The sequence below is a fragment of the Cimex lectularius genome, unplaced genomic scaffold (genome assembly GCF_000648675.2).
Source record: "Cimex lectularius strain Harlan isolate CLEC.00 unplaced genomic scaffold, Clec_2.1 scaffold33, whole genome shotgun sequence".
Classification (NCBI taxonomy): Eukaryota; Metazoa; Arthropoda; class Insecta; order Hemiptera; family Cimicidae; genus Cimex; species Cimex lectularius.
In genome coordinates this window covers 606,749-630,779 of record NW_019392683.1, presented here as the reverse complement: position 1 = coordinate 630,779, position 24,031 = coordinate 606,749, and the positions used below count along the sequence as shown (strand labels likewise).

The window sequence follows — 24,031 nt, the reverse complement described above, 5'->3', positions numbered from 1 at the left end:
GGTAATTTATTAGCGTGAATGGAGGGACAGGTGTTATTAGCGCGAATTTATCACGATAAATATTAAGTACTCTTGTACAGTGAATTGATGTGTAATATTAGTTCTAACCAGTCTTTAATGTATTATCTTCTTTTGTTTAATATGTATTTTTGTTTGGTGTTATTTTATCCAGCAATGACGTGGCTCTCGGATACAGAGAATCCTAACTTGGATAGAGAAACAGAAAAATAAATTAGTAATGCGAAAAAGACGTGGAAAAAAATAAGCAAGGCGTGAATTTTTGCTGTCTTCTCGTTTCTGAGTGTCCTGGTCCGCATATTGTCGCTATTTAACCTCATTTAATGGTAAATGTTTAATTATCTTAATCGTTCTTATTATTAAAATTTTTATAAAAAATCTGGGATTAGACGAATTTGAAAAATAAAATAAAAATACTATGTTCTTTTTCGAACTTTCGAGGAATGTATCCCATTCATCTGGCTTTGAAAAATGTTTAATTATTAATGACGTAGTTATTTATTAGGTTAAAAAATGTAGAATAAACATGAACTTCCAGTAAACGTTCTGAATTTATGAACCAAATCTGTCTTTCGAATGTGCCTATTTTTAATTTTATATAAAACCTTGTAACAAGGTTCCCTGTTTAAACCAGGTTTTTTTTTAAAATAAAAATAAACTCAAATCAATTCTCCTTTTTTTGAAAAGTTTATTGAGCAAAATTAACCATTGATTAAAACTAATTAAAATTTTATAAGGAGGTAAACTATTCGAGGCCGTATGAAAAATTAGAGGGTTAATAAAATAATTTCTCTCACCCTATCCTTAATCCGATAAAAGAGACCACCTTCCTACACGGATGTCCAGCTTACTCTCCTTATTTATTTTTCCTAGAACAATCCGTGGGCAGCCTCAATGATAAGGGAGAATGTCAGGGGATTATTGGGTCAATCAGTTAACNAATTCATCTACCCCTATCAAAATATATTTGTAATTATTACTAACCGGAAAAGGGCCTGCGAAATCTAAAAATAAGGTTTGATTTGGCCTTGTGCATGAATAACTAGACAGTTTGCCCTTAGGTTTTGTTTGTTCCGCTTTCGATTTATGACATATGAGACATCTCTTAACTCGGTCGCTAACAAATTTCCTTAAATTTTTGAAATAAAACGATTCTCTTATTTTCGCGATTGTACGAGAGATTCCCAAATGCGCGCCTATTATCTCCGTATGGTAGTATTTAAAAACCATATTTCTCATGTTTTTTGGGATAACGGCTTTAAACTCGCCAGATGATGTCGCGTAATATAATTTACCCCCTCGGATTGTATATTCCTCGACCTTTTCACCGTTTTTTAATTTATTAATAATTTCCATTAACTCAGGATCCTCACGTTGGGCATTTTGTAAGTTATCGAAAATTTGGGGAATTTTATGTAATATCTGTATTGACGTTGGGAACCTTGTTACAACCTTTATTAAAGACAGCAATTGTCAGATTAAACCAGCGAGGATAGGCGGACCAGAATGATCGGAGACGGACAATATAATTTTTCTTTTTTCAAATAATTCGCAAAAGCAAATAACACACAACAACAATGGAACAAAATAGCTCACTTTACTTACAATTTATTTCATTAATTTAGAGTATTTTTATAGGCTGTAAAAATATTTTTTAAGAATATGTCTAACATACAACTACAAGGAACTGACCAAGATAGGCGGGCCAGAAAAATTTCATACATATTTAGAGATTTTTAGATTTTTATTTTAAAAAAAATTAAATATGGTCGCCTTTTTGAAAGATTTATTTGTTTTCTTTTATCTGTAGAACAGTATAAAAATTGTATGCATTTCCAAAATGGGTACAAAATATTGTTTTCCTGCCTGGCTTGACAATATTAGTCGCATCGGATTTATTAAAAACAATTTTTACGAAGAATCTTGTTACATCGTTTATCTAGAAAAAATAAAACAAATTTTATTTCTATATTATTTAGTCAAAACGCAAAAAACAAAACCATCTGTCAGATATGCCATTTGACAAAAATATTTTTATTTTCATTTATATTCGTCCTATTTAATGGTGGACTTTCTTAACCGTTTTATTTGTCGATACACAGAATAGGCAGACATAAGTGATTCGAAACGATAAAATAAGTCAACAATGTTTGTAGTGATTTCCAAAGTTTTTTAGAAATCACTAGCGTTTGTCATGTGTCACCTTTGATACTTAATTAATTGCGTTTATAAGGCAAGCAACCAGAAAAATTTAACGTTTGGTTTAGTAATTTCCGATTATTTTGATCCCATCTTCGCTTTTTTGGACTATGAAAGGCATTTTAGCTATCTCATTACTGAAAATGGCTAGGCGTTGTTCACAGACCAAAAATGCAAACATAGACAGACAAAATTGAACGTAAACTAGACTTAAGATAGATAAAAAGAAGGCGCATTATTTTTTTAAAACAAACTTTCAAAATTATGAAAGATTTAAAAAAAAAGTGAAACTTTTCCGTTATTTGTCAATTTCGAATCTCGGTTTCAGCGAAGAATCTAAATTGAACTTCGCAATTTCAACATTTAATATATTAACGTGTGAAAGAATTCACGTTCTTTGTATTGGCTTGTTCTTTGGCTTAGTTCTTAGGCTTTAAGACAAAAAATAAACGCGTTCAGAATGAGCAGGCGTTCGAAAGGTGTCAAGGGAAAATGTAGGGCGGAGGTGATGTTACCTTTGATTCCTCGGTCCTTGATTAAAGGGGACCGACCGACAAGCCGTGAATATTCATGAGACTGCTGGGGTGGTTGAAATGCGGCCGTGCGTTACCGGCCAACTGACCCCGGTCAACATTCCACGTCCCGGTGTCCGGCTGTCACCCTTTTCTCGTCTGGACAGTGCTTAAAGTGGACGAAAAGGGGCACTTTGAAGAGATAAAGTGTGACCTTTAAGACCTATTGTGGGGGGGGGTGTCTATTACTTCGATTTATATCGATAGAACATATGCGTATCCGGTTTCGTAAATTATATAAAAGCTTTTTTTTTTAAATAAATGTCTGCCTAGTTAATACACAATGAGGTTTAACTGAAGTTCCTACGACAAAAAAATGTTATGGGTTTCATTATCCTTGAGGATTTCTATTAAAGACACATAGAAAGGCATACCAGATCTAATCGTGAAAATTAAGAAAGAGGAAATTAAGATAAGAATTACAACAGCTGAGCAGGTCAATAGATCAGTGTTTCGTTCGTCATTTAGTTGAAAAAGCATCGAATATAGTAGCTTCTGTTTGCCGTGAAAAAGCTGAATTTATTTGTTGGACCTCGCTGCGCTAATTTAAATTATTGTAAAGACATTATTTAAATTATTTAAATCTTTGTAAAGACTCGCTTTTTCAAAATTTTGCATATTTCATTACAGAATTCATACAAACATTGTTTACACACACACATATATATATATGTACACATTCAATCAAAGTATTTCTACTTACTCAAAGTGTTTGTCTTCTGTGTAATTGTGCCATTCTTGCTTATCGTGTCGAGAGTTTTCTATACCGACATCCTTCCCCACCCTTCAAAATCCAACGTATATAAACACAAAATAGCAAAATCTCACTGGCACTCTCAACACGACACCCGAGAATGGCACAATTACACAGAAGACAAACACATTGAGTTAATAGAAATACTTTGATTGAATATAAAAAATATATTTTGCATTGTATAAATTCACTTTTTTCCATACCCTACGTGTATTTGTTATATGTAAACAATGTTTGTAAATCTCAGGCCCTGAAAATAATCTCAATAAAGATCGAAACGTTGACACGATAAAGAAAATGTTTTTCTGAGACCTACATCACACCAGACCGCACCTCACGATTTTTAAATAAATAAACAATACTATGCAATTTACAATTCACATCTTTTTGTATCATAATTTTAATGTGAAATGAAATTTATGAGCCCAAGCCCTATAATTGACGAAACAAACCTTCGATTTATATTTGCGCATCCGGTTTTGTAAATTATAGAAAAGCTTTTTTTAAATAAATATCTGCCTAGTTAAAACACCGTTAGGTTTAACTGAAGTTCCTACGCCAAAAAATATTATGGGTTTATTTAATCGCCCAAAACTTGATCATCGAGATCAATGCAAGTAATGATTTTCCTACTGGAGCAAATATCGCAATATTCCACATGAAATATTATTGATTAGTATTTTACTATTGCGGACTAATAAACTATCAGGCGAAGAAAAATAAATAGAATGAAATACATTCCGAGAGTCGTATTACTTGCTTTCTAAAGTTATTGGGTTGTCCGGAAAATAATGCAGGATTTTGGTATTAAACAAAAAAAAAGAAACTAGTTACTTTAAAGCAATGTTCTTTAATCAAAATAATTTCCCATACNCAAACAATATCATTTGGAAGAGGATTAATAAGTGTTGACATTCATACAAATGAGTAATCCTGTAAACGTAAACAGAATATTTTATATAGATTTTTTTAAATGAAAACTTAAAATCCTGCATTATTTTCCGGACAACCCAATATAATTTCTATGAGAAAAATTGCATTTTATCTTCTTTTTATTTATTACCTTTCTTTTATTTCATTTACTATTTTTTACTTTAGCTTTAGCTTATTAATTAATGTCCGGCAAATATTTTTAAATGATGCCCAGGTTAAAGTGCGAAAAGTCAACTATTATGCGACGGAGTATGATTTGGATCTGCCAGATGCCCTTTTAAAATGTACTTTGGACTTGTGGAATCTCAGGTGTCGAGTGTCAAAAAACATACCCTTTAGCGTCCACCAACGACTACTTTTTTGTTAAAAGATCGATTCTTACTGATGCGCTCTTATACGTTTTATCGCAGCCTCCTTATATTGGTGAGTTAAAGGAGTTTATTTTAAAAATCGAAGACCATAACAAGTTCCAGATCAAATAATTTATTATGTCTCATATTCGTTACTCTAGACGCGGAACATGGTTTTCGCGGTTTAAAAAAAATTGCTTACTGTCTTTTATCTGTTATTCTGTACAGATTTTCCTACTACTTTTTTAGCTTTATTCAGCGAGCATTTTAATATAGATTATGTATGTTTCGGGGGAGGGACGGAGCAGAAGGGATTTGAAAAATTCTAAGTGGGGCATGGCACAAAAAAAGGTCGGGAAACACTGCAATGGATGCACCGACAAAGAAATTTTTTCTAAAGTAATGAAAACGACCCCTGTTTTTGTCTACCTAGCTTCACTAGGTCTTTTAGACGATTTATGGTAATCACCATCTGTAGCGTTGTGTTTAGTTGGTTTTTGTGTTGTCAATTTTTTTTATTAATAAATATTTGGCAAAATGATTGCTCAAAATTTTTGAAAATACTCTAGGAGTGGTATTTATTTTATCGATTGTTTACTCTATAAGAATTGAATATTTCGTATAGAAATATGGTAATAGTATAGAACAATTGGTAAAAATAGGTAAGGCGCTAGATGCCAACACTTTCGCAACACTCGGATGTCGTGCGGGTTTAGCGTTTGAAGTCATTGCCAACACCTCTTAAATTTTTGAAATCAAACTCTAAATCAATAACCATATAATAATAATTAGAGGAAACTGGTATGGTATAATTATTTCATATATTAAGATTAACTTGATTTTTCTATGACTATTATTTTACAGTTTATGTAATCTACTATATATGCAATTAGTAATTTTTAAATCGAATTGTTTGTCAGTTTAATCAGAATAATATTTTTTTTAAATAATAAGCTTTCTGAAGTTTTTTATTGAGTTTTATATATATATACACAATATTTTTCTAGGAAAGAGTAAGGTGATTTTAAAAATCCTAAAATAAATTACTTGTATCCTTGTTGTATCCTTGTTGTATTGTTGAATTTACCTAATAAGAATTCCATTAAATGTAAATTTACAGTTTAGAGTTATAGGAACTTAATGTTTTTTAAATTAATATTTAATATATTAAGCCTTTTAAAATGGGCAGTTGATTAATAAAGGTTATGCGTTATAATAATTGCCCCTAGGCGTTTTTCTGTAACATTATTTACACGTTTTCAACTATAGCTTAAGATTCAGAAAGCGCGTATTTCAACCCTGGCCCTTGAAATCCTTTTGACACCGTGTTAAAAAAATTCAGAAAGGGCAAATTAATTTTTCAAGGTGCGAGTAGAAGCCGGTGTAATCGCATTACGGAATTTTAGAAGAGCTTATTACGCCTCGGCGACGGCGTTTTTGATCCGCACCTCTTGTCGGGCTGAAAATATTTATAGAAATTTGAATATTAATACCGTTTTAAAGCCAGTCGTAACCGGGAGTAAAATATTGGGTTTTGGGTCAGCGTAAGGGGTTGTTGTTAAGTCAGAAAAGGTGGAGGCCCTTGTTGTTCAGAGAGGCCACTGAATAATATAACAGTCCGTTACAGCAACAGATGCTACTTTGTATAAGAAAACTGCACAGATTCCGGGCCATGGTTCTAAATATGCATGCGAGCCAAGTGGGTGCTCCTCACATCAAAATTTCATAAGGCCACTTCTTCCCCCTCGCCGCCGATCCGCCTCGCGCCTTAACTTATAATTATGAACGCGCTGAAAATTTTTGGATCCGAACTGCTTTTATTTATCTTCTTGTCTTTTTGTTTTAGATGGGGAGCCGATCAAGTTACCAGAAAATTTGGAAAGCCTTCCGAAGGCCGAACATTTCCCAACGCAGAGACATCGTTGGAACACAAACGAGGTAAGTTCGTTCTCTTCAGCATTCTTCGTGAAATATAAAGTAAAATTTGATTTCTGTTACTTGACAATGAGTATTTTTAGTCACTTCAATGTCTTCAATTTAAATTATTTATGCGCTTTAGAAGATATAAATTATTAGTTAAAAAGCAAGTACTTGATTATTAAGTTTACTCTTTGAAAATTTACTTGGAGTTGTTGGATTGGTCTGTAAAGGTTCTGCTACAATTGTTGGATTTTGAATGTGTTGTTGCAGGAGATTAAGATTGTGCTGGTAGAGTTGTCGGAAGGAGTCTTGTAGGTTCTTAAGAGAGTGTTGGTAGATTTCATGGGATAAATTGTCGTAAGTATCTTAGCCTGGCTATGGATTTTAGAAAAATGGTTGTTGCACGTGCTTCTGGAGTGTGTGGGTAGAGTTGTTAAGAAGTCCCGTTAAGGCGGTGCTTGATATAGGTGGTGTTTGGTGAGCTTCTTGTATGAAAAGTTGTTGGTTTCTGAGATGATACTGGGATATTGGAAGGACTATTGATGTAGTTGCGTCAGACTGTGCGTATACAGTTAATGAAGAAGTCTTGTGGTAGGTACTTAATTCTTCTTCTTGGAAGAAATGTTATTGTAAGTATCGGATATGGTGCTGTAGAGTTGTTGGAATATTGTTTTTGTAGACGCTTTATATAGAACTGCAGTATTGTTGGAAAATATTTTTGTAGGTGCTTAAGATAGTGGTTGTAGTGTTGTCAGAAACTGTAGATGCTTAATAAAGCGCCAACGCTATATTACTAAGTGTTACTCTAAATACCAGTAGAGGTTTTTGAAGGACTGATTACGTATCTGAGATAGTGCTGGAAGAGTCATCGGATGGAATCTTGTTGTAGATGCTTAAGATAATTTTGGTAGGGTTCTTGGGAGGAGTGCTATTTTAGGTTCTTAAGATAGTGGAGGTAATATTTTTGGACTATAAGCATCCAAGACCGTACTGATAGAATTGTTAGGAGTGTTCGAGTACATTCCTAAGACAGCTCTGGTAGAGTTGTTGGAAGGACTTAACATAATGTTGGTGGTCTTAGAAGGACCGGAGGTCTTGTTACAGGTGACAGCAATGCGTGGTTGTCACGCTAGCGGCTCAAGGTTCGAATTCTGGCATAGCCCTAGGAATTCTATTTCAGAATAATATTTGATAAACGTATCATAAAATGGTTCTCAACCACCATCTGCGACACTTAACGAGATGTTGTACGTTAAGCTCTTCTGTACGACAGGAATTAATTTAATTACTTTACGTTTTTAGTGCTGGTGGACTTCATGAACGGTTGTAGGTGAGATGTTATTAGAATGTGTATAGATGAGTTGATGCGGTACTGTAACCGACTTAGAATTTTCACGGACAACAGGCTGACGTACGACTGTTCTCCAGGTTACTTAACTTACGATCTAAATTAACCTTAAGTAACTAACTGGTGATGTACAACGCAATTATTAAAACCTGACTGAACTTACGAATTGAAGCTTTGAAGTCCGATCAAATGGAACAATATTGAAACAATTGAAACCTTACAAAGATTTGTGTGGTGATTAGTGACCGTTAATCGATATTTATTTAGAACTCGTGAGATGCGGTCTGGGGTGATGTAGGTTTCAGAAAAACATTTTCTTTATCGCGCCAACGTTTCGATCTTTATTGAGATCATCTTCAGGGCCGGGGATTTACAAATATTGTTTACATTTAACAAATACACGTAGGATGTGGAAAAAAGTGAATTTATACGATGCAAAATATATTTTTTATATTCAATCAAAGTATTTTTACTAACTCAAAGGGTTTGTCTTCTGTGTAATTGTGCCATTCTTCGGTGTCGTGTTGAGAGTGCCAGTGAGATATTGCTGGTTTACGTTTATATATTTTGGATTTTGAAGGGGTGGTCGAAGGATGTCCGTATAGAAAAAAAGACATTTTTGTTTAAGGCGTCGGCTTCTTTGAGGTGAAAAGACACATTTTTTGTGTTGGTAATGGTTCGGCCAGATTATCCATTCAGGATTATTTAGAAAGGGAAAAAATAGGAAAACGAAAGCTAAATTGTTCGGAAATTATACTAAGTGAAAAATATATTTGATGTGTGGAATGTAATGTGATGATATAGGTATTTTATCTGTATTGAATGTGATTAATGATATTGGCGTAGCTGCGACTGAGTTTACATGTATTTTTTCTGTAATTGATGCTGTGTTTATCTCGGTTGATATAAATCATTTCTAAGAAATTACGTTTATGTTTGTTTTGTTCTGTGTGAATACTTTTGGATTGTTGAAGTCGAAATTGTGTTGGTGTTCAAAGTGGTGGGTAGCGAGTGCTGTAGGATTTTGCTTAGGTTTTTTGCAATCATAGATATGTTGCTTTACTCTCTTGTCCAGATATTGGGATGTAAGACCTATGTAAGTTGCCGGACTGTTTAAACAGTTGATCTTGTAGATTACGTCAGATTTATTTGTTATTGGTGTGGGATCTTTAATTTTGGAAAAAAGTGTTTTAATTGTTTTATAATTTTTGAAAGCTATTTTGAAGTTATCGGACAAGAGAAATGTGTTTAATTTATGTGATAGGCCTTGGATAAATGGCATGGAAATGTATGCCGGTTTGTTTGTATTCGATAGACTTAATGTAATATTATTAGTAATAGTGGATGGTGTTAGTGTTGAGTTGTAATTGTTGATTATTCTGTTAATTATGTGTTTAGGGTAGAGATTGATGATTCATAGCTCAGGGTAATCATTCCCTTTGGCCGTGTTTATTATTGTATGAAGGGGATGGCGAGATGTAAAGTTGATGTAGCGATCTGTGTTTCTTGGTTTTTGATACCAATCTGTAATTAATGTGCCATCTGGTTGTTTTATTACAAGTGTATATAAAAATGGCATTTTTTTTTGTTGTCTTCCATTTCATGTGTAAATTGTAGGCGTGTGTGAAGGCTATTAAATGTATCTAATGTAGGTTGAATTTGATCTGTGGGAACATCTGTCAATATATCATCTACGTATTTTGTGAGGAAGGGTAATGTGAAAGGAAGTTGTGGTATGACTGTATTTAATATATATGTCATGATTATGTCTGCCAGTATCGGGCCTCGGTTGCTACCTACCCATGTCTATACCAAATAAATTTTCCAAACAATTTAGCTTTCATTTTCCTATTTATTCCTTTTCTATATAATCCTGAATGGATAATCTGGCCGAACCATTACCTACACATTTTTTCCCTTCGTCGGCTCTTTTCACCTCAAAAAAGCCGACGCCTTATACACAAATTTCTTTTATATATCGACATCCTTCCCCACCCCTTCAAAATCCAACGTATATAAACACAAAATAGCAAAATCTCACTGGCACTCTCAACACGACACCGAAGAATGGCACAATTACACAGAAGACAAACACTTTGAGTGAGTAGAAATACTTTGATTGAATATAAAACATATATTTTGCATTGTATAAATTCACTTTTACACATTTAAAATGTAATTGTTATATGTAAACAATGTTTGTAAATCCCAGACCCTGAAGATGATCTCAATAAAGATCGAAACGTTGGCACGATAAAGAAAATGTTTTTGTGAAACCGACATAACACCAGACCGCATCTCACGATTTCTAAATTAATAAACTTACAAAGATTCTTCAAAAAATGTCGATGTCTTCTTATCTATCCTCACTGATCTCAATCCATTTGCCTAAGACCTGGGTAAAAACTTGTATTTCTTATTCTGATCTATGATCATCTTGTCTTTATACTAGGGCATCGAACACTCACTGAAAATCCCGTTGGAAGAAGAAACAGAACACGAGATTTTGACGTGTATTAATATTGGATTGTTTTCATCAAGCTATGTTGGTTATGTTAAGTAACAAGTGGATTTTTCCTGGCTTGCATCCCTAGGCGAAAAGTGCACTCTCTGAAAATCGATAGTCGACAAAGCCTCCCTAACGTCGTTGTCACGTTAAGCACAATGAGTGTTATTGTGCTTAAAATAAAGGAATAAAAAGGTGCGCAGGCCCAATTAACTTTATCAAAGCCTCTGTTTTATCGTATGAAGGTTTTGCACAGCGAGCCAGGCGACGCCCTGCTTTAATTAAAGATATTTCTAAAGGGCAATAACTGAAACGAATTAAAACCGAGGCGTTCGACGGCACGCGTGCTTTGACAAAAATGGATAAAACACGCCCTCGATAACAATCGGCGAGACAATAACATATCAAAATGCGGGAGAATCGGCATGATAAAAATAATTGACAATCTGACATTCCAGAGTTGTATTAGGAAGAGTGTCACATGTCTCTTCATATGTTTATTTTAATACCTCCACATTCGCACAATGCATAAAACATATATTACAAAAAGAAACAACACCCAGCACGCGAAACATACTGGAATGCATATTGACAAAGTTGCACGTTTTCCTGTCGAAGTATGCGGATTTATGAACTTGTACATTGCTTGTTTCCACTCTTGCTTAACCTGGTATAGTGTTATTTAATTCATCAGACTTTTATTTCTATCAAAATCGACTTCTCAGACATCTTTTCATTGCTTTGAAAGTCTGTGGGATAATGATTTGTAATTTGACCGAATCCGATCATTCTGATGTCTGACGGATTTAGACAATCTTCCTTGGTCGTGTTTTAAAAAACCTTTGATCGTTCGTTTTGTTTTTGTCTAACAAGCAGTAAGAAGAGAAGATTAGAGTGATCATAAACTGCCAAATCAGAAGGAGCAAGTAATTGATGTCATTAAGCTCATTAAAGTGACGCAAAAGATTTAGTGTTAGAATCTTTTAACTGTGTTTGGATAGACTATTCAAATTACTTAAACATTTTAAAAATATTAAAAAAATATCCTGTTCAGAAGCAGAAGTATTGGTATGATGATATTTTCTGTAGGGTTTCTATTTTTCTCTCATAAATGTAATAAATCAATTAGGATTTTATATAAATTGTTTATGTTATTTGATCTATGAGAGGCATAAATCCTTCGTAGAGAAACGATTGAAAAACGTATTCAATGGGCCTTTTTCAAACGCTATTCATCCTAGGACGAAGTTATCGCCGGGATATGTAGTCTAAGGGGAAAAGTGGCATTTCTCACGTAGCCGTGGAATTGTTATTCGCCAGGTGTCGGAAGCGCAGCCCTGCCGAAGTTGCAGTTCTCCATTCGAGCGGAAATTCGGATCGATCTTTACCGAATTGTAGTCTAGCCTGGATAAGTCCCCGCCTTCGGCTGCATCCTCCCCTCACGACCCTTCCGTGTGCAGTTTTGTCCTCATTTCAAGCACCCTCCGCAAATCCGGCGGTCGAGGGTCATTTATAACAGAAAATCCATTCAACACACGTTTTTCCTGGATTGAAAGAAGAATATTTCGCCTAAAGTAGACTTGAAGAAACCTAATTGTTACGTCTACTGTTATGTACATTATATTTTATTTTTCTTTATTTGCTAATTAGGCAGTTCGAAAACCAACGACTGAGGATGCCGAAACTTGTCTAATAGATGAAAACACCAAAGATTATATGATAAATGACTGGCAGTATTTTTTTAAATTTTATAAATATATTTTGCTATATACTTATATTTTATTATTTATTCTATTAATTAAGGTTTTTAGTTGAGATAAAAAAAATCATTATCACGAGTGGGATTCGAACCCACGTCCTTCGGCTTGACAAGCCGCTACTCACCCACTTGAGCTATGGTGACTTCGACCAACTCAGGCACTAACTTCTCATCTCAACCCCACCTTTTGAATTTTTCCTCCTTTTTGCTATTTTTCAAATGTCGTGTAATCTGTTTGATTCTCGGCGACAAATTAAATGGCCACGGAGAGCTTTAGTGAAGTATACTTCATTTTAATTCATTAAATTCACTATTTTTCGTGGTCCGCTTGACCAATTAATATCATTCAATTANTTTTTATGGAATATTTTTTAATAAAGTTTACCGTCCTTTTCTGCTTTTCATTTTCATTTGTAATGTTTTATTATTAATAACCTACAATACTAAAAATAAAAATAACGTTCAAAAAACACCTGAGAAAAACATATGGTGAAATATTGAAGTGGTGCGTTAATTTTGAGCAGGAGTTTAGTTATTTACGCGTTTATTTGTTGGAGATCGATGCTGTAATTTTTCTTACCTGTTGGACATTTAGCCAGTGGAAAATACTCAACTTCAAAAATTTGTATTAAGTTCTTATTTTTGTTAAGATTAGTAGTGAAACATATAGGCGATTTTCTCATTTGAAATGTGAAATAATTAAGAAAATAATCCAATAAAATGCGTACACAGAACAGAAAGGATATATTAAGATTAAGAATTTAACGCCATCCGTGGTGCTTGATGAAGACTAAGTCAAATCCTCGACCACTTTGTTAATGAAGAGCTTAATTGTCTCTACCGGCTAATAAAGTAGGAGCAATTAACATATACTAATGAATTAATAAAGGGGCTGAGCAATTAGGTGAGTCCGGTTGAGGCATTGCTCCCCGTGATATACTGGAGGCTTATTGCTCCAAACCAGGAGGGCTTCCGAGTTAAATGCAATTATCTGCACTAGAGATATTATATTGCTCAGCCACGGTTTAAACCGTCCCACCAGTAAAACAACGATTCGAAACTCCGTGGCGTTAAGCTCGTAAATCACCGGAAAGCAATTAAAGTTTATTTGGAAAGAAGCTGGCCTGATTCGGCAGCTTTCGGCCACCATGGAAAAACGGCCAACTTTCAAAGGGCTCTGTCCTAATCCACGGGCCTGGGTGCTGTTAATCACGCCAACGATTCCTACCCGGCTTGAGAGAATCGAATGCCTAGTATTTTTAAAATTTTCACTCGGTCTATTATCGGATGTTGTCGAATTTTTCAAGGCTCCGGCATTTGCTTGTTGTATGATACGTACTTTTGCAAGTTTGCCATTTGTTCATTATATTTGGTGTTCTATTGACCAAATTACTTCTTTCAATTAATTATTCTTTCTATGTAAGGTCTTGGTTAAGATAAAAAAGTTAATGTCAGGAGTGGGATTCGAACCCACGACCTTCGGCTCAATACGCCGCTGCTTTAACCACTTGAGCTATCGTGACTTCGATCCACTCGGGCACCAACTCTCCATCTCAACCTACAACCGTTTGAATTTTCCCTCTTTTTGCCATTTTTGAAATGTCATATAATCAGGATTCGATTCTCGGCGACATGTGAAGTGGCCACGGGGAACTGTTTGTGAAGCTATACTTCGTTTTACTCATTAAATTCATCATATTTAGTGGCCTATTGGCCAAATTACTTCTTTCAATTAATTTATCTTTTGTTGTAAGGTTTTGGTTGAAACGAAAGTCACACCAACTCGAGTACTACGGTGTCCGAGTGGATCGAAGTCACGATAGCTCAACTGGTAGAGCAGCGGCGTATTTAGAGGAAGGTCGTGGGTTCGAATCCCGCTCGTGGCATTGACTTTTTCATTTCAACCAAAATCTTTAAAAAAATTATTAATTTGCCATTTATGTTAATAAAAACAGTATCATGTATAATGGTACAGAGCTGAAGTTTTCACATTTTAATTTCGTACCGATAAATACGACTTTTTGTTTATCAAATATAGTGATTACGTTAATATTATCTTTTTTTTTTTTTATTTTTTTTTTATTTTTTTTTTTTATTTATTACCATCTGTATATGTTTATACATTTTGTAATTTTATGACTTATATACACAGCACAGTTCATTTTGTCTTGAGGGGAGAGTGCAGCCATCGCTGCTCTCCCATTTTTCCGAGGGCTATTCCTTGGTGAGGAGGTCCCGGGGCCATCTCCGCTTTAGTCTTCTGACCGGGTTGTAGGGATGGATTTTGTTGGACATGGAATGAGCTAATGGGTTAGGGTGTTTGGAGAGTTTGTCATGGAATTTGGAGAATGTGGTGGGAATTAATTTATTTACAAATGGGATTTTGAGGTCTTTGTGGAGAGTCAAATTGGAAACATAGAAAGGAGCGTTCATAATGATTCTGAGGACTTTAGATTGGAAGGATTGTATTCGTTGGACGTGGGTAGGCTTAGCGGTGCCCCACAGTTCTAGTCCGTATGTCCAGATCGGTTTAAGTAATGCTTTGTAAATTGTCAGTTTATTTTTTGTCGACATGTTAGATGTACGTCCTAGTAATTTATAAAGTAGTCCAAAACGTCTGTTCAGTTCCTGTCTTTTTATTTGTATGTGTCGGTTCCAGGTTAAACGTGAGTCGAGGTAGAACCCAAGGTAGCGTACACAATCGGTTTTTGGGATTGGGATATCATTGAGAGTTATTGAATGATGGGTTTTGTGTCGGAGGGTAAATGTAATTTGGGAGCATTTGCTTTCATTAATTTTTATTCTCCAGAGTTTGCTCCATTCGGCTATACGTTGAACGTGTGCTTGGAGTTCCTCCCAAGCAATTGCAGGATCGGTGTTAGAGGAAAGCACGGCTGTATCGTCTGCGAAGGATGCGAGGAGGGTAGAGGATGTGGTTGGGATGTGCACTATAGTAGAGGAACAAATAGTTAAATTCTGACCAAGATTAGACGAACCTGTGTTTAAGACAAAAAAATGAGCATGATTGAACCAAGAAATATAGAAGCAATTTCACAGCAAACATGACGTAGTAATGAACACAAAAATCAGCTTTTTACTCACCTCTTCTGAAAGCATTTTACAGCATCGAGGACAAACTCCGCCTTAATAGATCAGATAGGGAAATATCAAAAGTAGAAGGGCAGATCAAAGCAGAGAATATCACACAAATCAAGGATGATCGGAAACAGTCGAACTATGAACGATGAAATAGTTGGTTGGGTTGTCACACAGGCAATTTCGGTCTTGTGAGATTCACTTGTATGTTTTATGGGGTGAGATGTAATTTGCCCATTCGGTCCGCTGCAACTGCAGACTCGCTGATTTTCTATTTCTTTTAAGTTGTCGTTGTATGAAATTTTTTAGGCGTATTGGTTTTCTACCATTCATCGTTTTTCATCATCGGTTTAATGTGCAATTAACTTTGAGCAATTTTAATAATTAACGAAAATCGGCTTAAATAAAAATAATAAACCTTTACGTTACCAGTATATTTTAAAAATTCGTCATTAAGTCGTGGTCAGAGAAAAATTAGCTTCAAGGGAATTCCGAATTGCATTTCATTTTCATTTGATAATTGCCGACTATGTAAACACTTTCACGCATCGTACGATTTCCTCATATCGTTAAATTACAAAGTTCCCTCCAATTAAGTCTATCTCCTTTCTCTATATTCGTAGTCACTACAAGCCAGAACGGAGTCAGCGAGAACAGACGGATCCATTTATGAGTCAACACCATCAACCAGACATACTGTGTATTTAATTATGACCGCTATAAAACGCTTTCCTTCATTGGAGTTAACTTTCATTTGGCATTTGACCATCATATTGATAAAAAATATAAACAGGAAAAAATACTATTCACGCCTTTTCTATTCTTTCATTATGGCAATAAATAATAATTCAGTTGGAACCTCTTGAAATAAAGAAACTAACTCTTCTGAAACTATAAAGGCCTAATGCTTCACTGATTTTCATTGTGAGTTCTAATCTATTTTAGACTATTATAGTATGAAAATAAATTCTGGTGAATATATAAAAAAACAAAAGCTTTAGTGAATAAGTCTTTTTTTCTTTTATTTGTCTTTCCACGATTTGGAATTTTGATTTCTGTCTTCAAATTCACCCTCTTTCATTTCAAATAACCTTTTTTACCTACAAATTAACCTTTTTTACTTTTAAATTAAACTTTTTTTAACTTCAAATTAACCCTATTTAATTTTAAATGAACTATGTTTACCCTTAAATCAACCCTTACTTATTCAAATTAACCCATTTTAATCGTGTTAAACTCTTGACAAAGAGGTTGTGAAGTGATGATGAATTCAACAACAATCAAAATATGAGGAGAAGCAGTTCCATTTTAACTCTTTTTAACCCCAGGTTTACCCTTCTTAGCATCCTATTAGCTTTTTTTATTTCAAATTAATTCTTACTTTAAACCATCAAAAAACCTTTGGATTATATAAAATGTAAGAATATAAAGTAAATTCCCTGAAAGGTATTAAATATAACATAATATAATTGATCTCTTAGGAGGCTATATGCGACGATTTCGCCAAATTTTGAAATTGGATTTTATTATTATCCATTTTTTGGAAATCGTCTCGCCCTGAGAAAGAGTTTGGGGTGCAATGTGGGGCCGGAGGCGGTGTGGAAGAAAGAGTGGATATAAAAGATAAACAAACTCCTCAGCCGACGAAGTGAGTCGTTTTCGAGATATATGCCAATCAGAGGTCCAGCTAATAAGTAGAAACAACTGTCCAGCAAGAAGAGATTTTGCGGCCATCTTGGAACGGCAAACCTGGGATCCCGGATAACTCACGTTTACACGAGGTCCTTTTTGAACGATACATTTTAACCTAGATTTTTGCCAAAGCCTGTAATTTCAAAATTATAATTTTTCACCGAAATTAAAAAATTTTGTTTTAAAAAATAAATCCATTTTTTTTTTTTACTTAAAGGTGAACGTTTTTATTTTTTTAAAATTTCATTTCTAATTTCGTTATAACGTTTTATTTTATTATACATTCTCTTTTCTTTCAGTTTGATTTTGATAAACCATTATTTTAACAAGCCTACATAGTTGGGCACATATGTGAAGGCAGTTTTAGTGGATAGTCTTTCTCTAAACGTTTCAAAAAAGAAAAACCAATGGTCTGATTGAAACTACCCTCACAAAATTAATTATATTTAAAATTTAAAACATTTTTACAATTATATTACAATTTATATTGTAAAAATATAATAACAAATTGTAATCTGTGTGTAATTTGAAAATTTGTTTTAAATTTCTCAAATTAAAAGAAGAATTCTTTATTTCTATATTTTATTTTACGCTCTTTTTAATTTTAATTGTAATTAATTTTCATGTAACTTTCTAATGGCTCAAATTTTATATTAAATTTTTTTCAATAATACACATGGAGAAAGTTTACTTTACGTTTATTTTCAGGATTATTTTGGAATTAAAAAGAGTTAGTTCAAAATTAAAAACGGTTAATTTAGTTCAAATGAATTAATTTGATATAAAAAAGGGTAAATTTGATGCGAATAAAGGTAATCTGAAATTAAAATTGATTAATTTGAACGTCCGCTATGAAAACTGTACATAACGTTTGATGACTTTCTAATGCACAATCCTTGTTCTGGCTGGAACATAACTCTTTTTTTCAGTCTGGCCGAAGAATTTTTAAGCAGTGATTTTTTTTCATGTACGATAGTTTCATATTTACTACACTAGGCCACATTTGCCCTTATTAAGGACCAAAAATTTAATTTAAAAACCGATTATTTCTTCTCTGGTTGATTGTCTGATGAAATAAATGTTCTTTGAAGTCCCATTACAAGCTTTGTGTGCTGAGTATTTTCGAGCTATAGCACTATATCTAGGTCAGATTCAACTTTAACTCGGCATATTTTCTAGAGACCAATTGATCATTTGAATTTGATTTTGATGATTTACCAATTATCCAGTTTCAGTGTGGTAGAGCCAAAAATATGGCATGGTGTAAACTGGTAGATGTGGACAACAGTGTTATTTTTGATGAATGATGAATTTAATTCGAACAACCGAGAGGACGATAATTTGATTGTAAATTTCTGGAGAAAACGCCATAGTATGTAGACTAGTTTAGAACTCAAATGTATAAAGAATTTCGATTAATTATTCTTATTATGTAAGGTCTTGGTTGAGATGAAAAAGTTAGTGTCAAGAGCGGGATTCGAACCCACGACCTTCGGCTGGGATGGAAGTCACGATACCTTAAGTGGTTAGAGCAGCGGCGTGCCGAAGGTCGTAGGTTCGAATCCCGCTCCTGACTCTAACTTTTTCATCTCAACCAGGACCATAATAAGAATAATTCATTGAAAGAAGTAATTTAGTCAAATAGGCCACTAAAAATGAATTTATAAAGAATGTTTAGTGGTCATTACGTAGGTGCTGTTTGGGTGAAAAGATTGAAAATATGGAAAATCAAGAGTCTTCACAGAAAAATGCATCAACGGGTTGAAAGATGCGATGATCCACTAGAAAATTAAGCTTCGCCGACCTTTAAAATCGGGTAAACGGAGCGCGTCACCGTAGCTATTTTTCACTTCGGCGAAAACGCCGCCGCATGGGATTTAAAAGCGTATGTGTTACTGTCTACCTTAATCTATATCTAATGGTTCCAGCATTTGTCACCCGAATCTAAGACCGGTGCAGTTGCATAAAATGGCCGACCGAGTGACGGGTGGACATTAAATCGCTATAACCATTAACAACGCTTTTGAATGATGCATGTATTCTAAATTTAGATTCATGGCCTTTGGGCAAATTTGAATCCTCAATTACCACTCTATCTATCTATGAGCGACGATCGTCGAACAACCAACCTGAAAGTTTTGAAAGCGTCATTTTTGGCCAGAAGCCTCCTGTTTGTTTTAATTTTTCTAAAATTAATCTCCTCATTTCTGTAACACGATTTTTTATGACCTCTTGACAAATGCAGGTTTGGAGGTGGTCTAGACGCGATAAAAGTTTATTTTAACGGAGTACACGTGACACGTAATCTGTTATGGTCCGAGTAATCTGTAACAATTCCCAGGGGTGTAAGTTGTCTAATGACTCCCCGCGACCCTGATGCCCTCTGCCGCAGAGCCGGCCCCGCCGTCCTTTTTTACGATCCCCGAACACGCTTCTCAACAAATTGTATTATTAAGCCGTTTATTTGCTCTGCCCCCTTTTTTTCTTCTCTCTCGCAGAAAAGAGTTTTTTTTTTTTTAATGGAAGCAAGCGATTAGAATGAACACGATGATGGTTTCATTTGAATAATTGCTCCTTTTTTCCTTGCGCCTATCCTGGCCCGGGTGCCGAAACAATGGCAATTTCTGATAATTGACGGGAGGTCGCCTTCTTTTTCCTGCCCCGGGCTCGGAATTGCCTTGCTTCCTCATTCATTATATTCCATTTAAAACAAGACTTACTTTCGCGGCACGATTTCCAAAGCTCTTATACCGATTTGTAACTGGGATAAGGAAAAAATTCGCCTCGTTTCATTTTGTACATTGTGATTTCCTTCCTTCGAGGAGTATCTTCGTCGGCTTACATTCTTTAATAAGAACAATTTAAACTTTTATTTTATGTCTAATTTTGCGTCAAAACGCATTTTTTGTTTATTTTGTAGTACCTTCATTATTTTTAATATAAATTTCAAAAACCCAACGACCGATTTTTTCTCAACCGTTGGTAACCGAAAAATCAATTTTTTTAAAAATAATTTTTTAAATTTAATTTATAATCTACGTTAATTTTTCTTTGGTGGTAACTGACGTTTGATAAATTAACTAAGAGGGTTTACAGTTAATTGTTAGGGGCAACTTTCTTCTACGTGCCTTATCTGCCAGTATTTACAGAACCACACAATTCTGCTTTAACTTCAGACATTAAAAAAAAATTGGAAAATCGTAAAAGTTTATTTTCTAACTGATTTTGTGTTTTGTTTGCTTAAGGTTGCAATAAAAAAAATCTCACAGGATTTTCAACGCTCTTACCATTGGTGTAAATTCAAATGTAAAATAGGACTAACATTTCATGAAATTTTATGGGAAAAGTGGTCTTGAACTTTCAAGCCCATACTTTCAACCAGAGTGTTCGTATTATGAAATGTGATTTTTTGAAGATCGTGAGATGCGGTCTGGTGTGACGTAGGTTTTAGAAAAACATTTCCTTTATCACGCCAACGTTTCGATCTTTATTGAGATCATCTTCAGGGCTTGGGAATTATAAACATTGTTTAAATTTTACAAATACATGTTGGATGTGAAAGACAATGAATTTATACAATGCTAGAAAATTTTAGATTAAAAAAAAATAATTTACACCATGCTAGAAAATTTTAGATTAAAAAAAAAATGAATTTATACAATGCTTTTAATCTAAAATTTTCTAGAATGGTATAATTTTTTTTAATCTAAAATTTTCAAGCATTGTATAAATTAATTTTTTTTCACATCCAACATGTATTTGTAAAATTTAAACAATGTTTATAAATCCCAAGTCCTGAATATGATCTCAATAAAGATCGAAATGTAGGCACGATATGGTGATATGGTGTCTTGAAGTGAAGTAAAATTTCTTCATTAATACATTTTTCTAGAACGCAGAGTAAGTAATAATATGAAAGGGCAATGTCAGGCGCAAAGATTTTTTGAGGTAGCACATCCCTACCAAGCTCCGACAATTTCTGGCGCGTCTGGAGACAGAGTGGATGAGCGTCTTCCAGGCTTTTCGTAAATTGCTGACTTTAATCGGTCCAATTGTGTGCAGTAGAATTTAGAGTTATCTCTGAACAAAGTTCATAATAAAGCACACTATTCCATATCACCAAATGAAAACATCACCTTCTTGGAATGTTATCATGCTTTTGCAGTTGTTAGCTGAGGGTCGCTGCGTATTCCTCCATATTTTCCTCTTTGAACATTGCTGACGAAATGCTGAAACGCAGCTGTAAGTTCAACACATGATGATAGGCAGAACGAAATGGTCGGCAAAGACCAAAATAAAGGTTCATCATCAAGCATACCGCACAAAAAAATTGCGCAATTTATTTTTGTATGTAAATTATATTTTAGTTATTAATAAAGAACAATTGATTAAAAATTGGAAAGGCGCTACAAGCCAACACTTCCGCTACTCACAGATGTCGTGAGGTTTTAGTCTATCTGACAAAATCAACATTAAGCGGGGCCACATTTACCCGATGAAACGCCACGCAACACCACTCGAAGCCATCCGACGCCAAACCCATGTCCAATTTTCCTAATCGCGCATTGGGATATATAAACATTCTTTAAATTATGCAACTACATGTAGGATGTGTAAAAATGAATTTCTAGCTTTGTATAACATTGTCTTTCATATCCAACATGCATTTGTAAAATTTAAACAATATTAATCCCAAGCCCTGAAGATGATCTCAATAAAGATCGAAATGTTGGCATGATAAAGAAAATGTTTTTCTAACACTACGTCACACCAAACCGCACCTCACGATCTCCAAATAATTATTGGCCAACGGTCTTTTACCACACATTATATAATATGTTATTTGTAGTTTAGCCGTTGCCGATCGTATCATCCGACGGTAGCATTTTGACTTTTCGTCATCTTTCTTAATAAACCACAAAAATAGACGGGCCAAAGTGATCGGAAACTACCAAACTACTGTTTCATCAGTATTTCATCAGCCCATAGTTGTCTAGAGGGAATCCCATTCTGTTAATAAAAGAAATATTAATTTACTTAAAAAATAGCAACGGGCCCTCGCCGAAGTCAAAAAGTCGTTTCAAAAATTAAAGATCAACAGGCAGATAGCTCAGTAATTTACACTGTGCCATGGAATAAAGCCGGGTGGGAAAAGTTCATTTCTCGGGAAACGGGGGGTCATTTGAACAAGAAAATTAATTAACTGAGATGATAGATATAATTAAAACGATATCGGGCTGCAAGCAGGGTCATAAGTCATTTTTTCTACGCGCTGAAAAAGGGCCAGAGGCGGAGGCAGAAGGGGTTATTAATTATTGCCGTTTCTAAGCAGTCCCCCCGGTGGAAACACTAAACATACTGAAGGGAGGGCTGTGTGTTAGCACATCGCTCTATAGACTAAGTGAATTTTTTACAACATAGTAAAACAAGTAATTCCGTTGAATGATCCGCTCAGAGATAATAACAATGATAAATTCAATTTAAGCGAATATTCATCTTGCCATAACAATTGAAATGTGGTGTATACTAGAAGAAGTCTTTTCAGAGGATCTTCGGAAGAGGTCAAAACAGAGAAAACTTCCTTACGGTTTTCGCCGAGCATTCGACAGTTTTATACTGTCATCTTCAGGGCCTGTTTTATTATCATATAAACAAACAATTAAAACATGAAAAAACAATAATTACAACAATAATTGGATATCTTACTTTAAAACCTTAATAGGAAATTAAACAACATNTGTTTATATGATAATAAAACAGGCCCTGAAGATGACAGTATAAAACTGTCGAAAGCTCGGCGAAAACCGTAAGGAAGTTTTCTCTGTTTTGACCTCTTCCGTTGATCTTCTGAAAGGACTTCTTGTATCCAGCAGGTCGATAATCTAGTTCATCGTGGTGTATACTGTTTAAAATGTAATAGAAATCATATTTCTTGCCCTTTGATGACCTTAGGAAATCCATCATGTGGAATAAAACTATTAATAATTTCTACGTAGGATGTATGGTAAACGTGCAGTTAGAAATACTTCGCGATGTCGTCGAGCCAAAGACTGATTTTAAGGACTGTTTAAAGTATAAAGCTGTTCTTATAATTGAAACCGCCATTTTGTTATTGCCTTAACACATTTACTTATAAAACACTTCATTAGATTCATATTGTTTTTTATTCTTCTTCATTAAAGAAATGGTGTAAATGTTAAGCTTTTTGTAAACTTCATCTGTTACGAAATTCTGTTTATGAAATGTTAAGCTTTTTGTAAACCTCTGTTACGAAATGTTATATTTTAGCGAAACAGAAACCTTTTTTAATAGACATTTAATATTAGAAACCGTTTATAATAATAGAATAGCAGTGTCTAAGGGCGTCGGCGGCCGCAACGGTTTAGGCGTTGACACGGCGCTCATCACTGTAAGGTAAAGGTCCCGGGTTCGAATCCAGCGGCCCTGTATTCCACGCCGATATACTTTCAAATAGGTTTTTTTTTCAAAAACGTTGGCACCCTGAGGGTTTATATGACCTCTGCCGTTGCGAACTCTCGTAAAAAAAAGAAAAAGAAGAAAAAAATTGAAGAAGCATATGAAATCATGTTTTTCAGAATGGAATAGGCCGATGGGAATGTTTTGCCACTTCTGTGAAATAAATATTTCTAACAATAAATGCTAACAAGGTACAAGTAGATGAATTGAAAGGGGTTTGAATTCATGTTTCTCCGAATTGAAAGGGTTCCTCAGAAACATTACATAAATATGTTAAAATGTAAAAAAATAGGAAGATGCTAAGGAATTTGCTTAAACATTTCTGAGAAAGAATTATTTCTAGCAATAAGTGTTAACAAGGAACAAGTACATGAGTACATGTTTCTCCAAATCGAAAGGGTTCCTCA

At 34.5% G+C, this 24,031-nt stretch overlaps 1 protein-coding gene across 14 annotated transcripts in view; it reads left to right on the top strand.

Annotated features, from left to right (window-relative positions):
- Positions 1 to 24,031, top strand: part of LOC106662528 (calmodulin-binding transcription activator 2) — a 324,643-nt gene that overhangs the window by 242,083 nt on the left and 58,529 nt on the right. For all 14 annotated transcript variants that reach the window (XM_014386691.2, XM_024225686.1, XM_024225685.1 and 11 more), the window contains one exon: positions 6,673 to 6,764. In XM_014386691.2, coding sequence (XP_014242177.1) covers positions 6,673 to 6,764 — 92 coding nt within the window. The remainder of the gene's footprint in view (positions 1 to 6,672; positions 6,765 to 24,031) is intronic.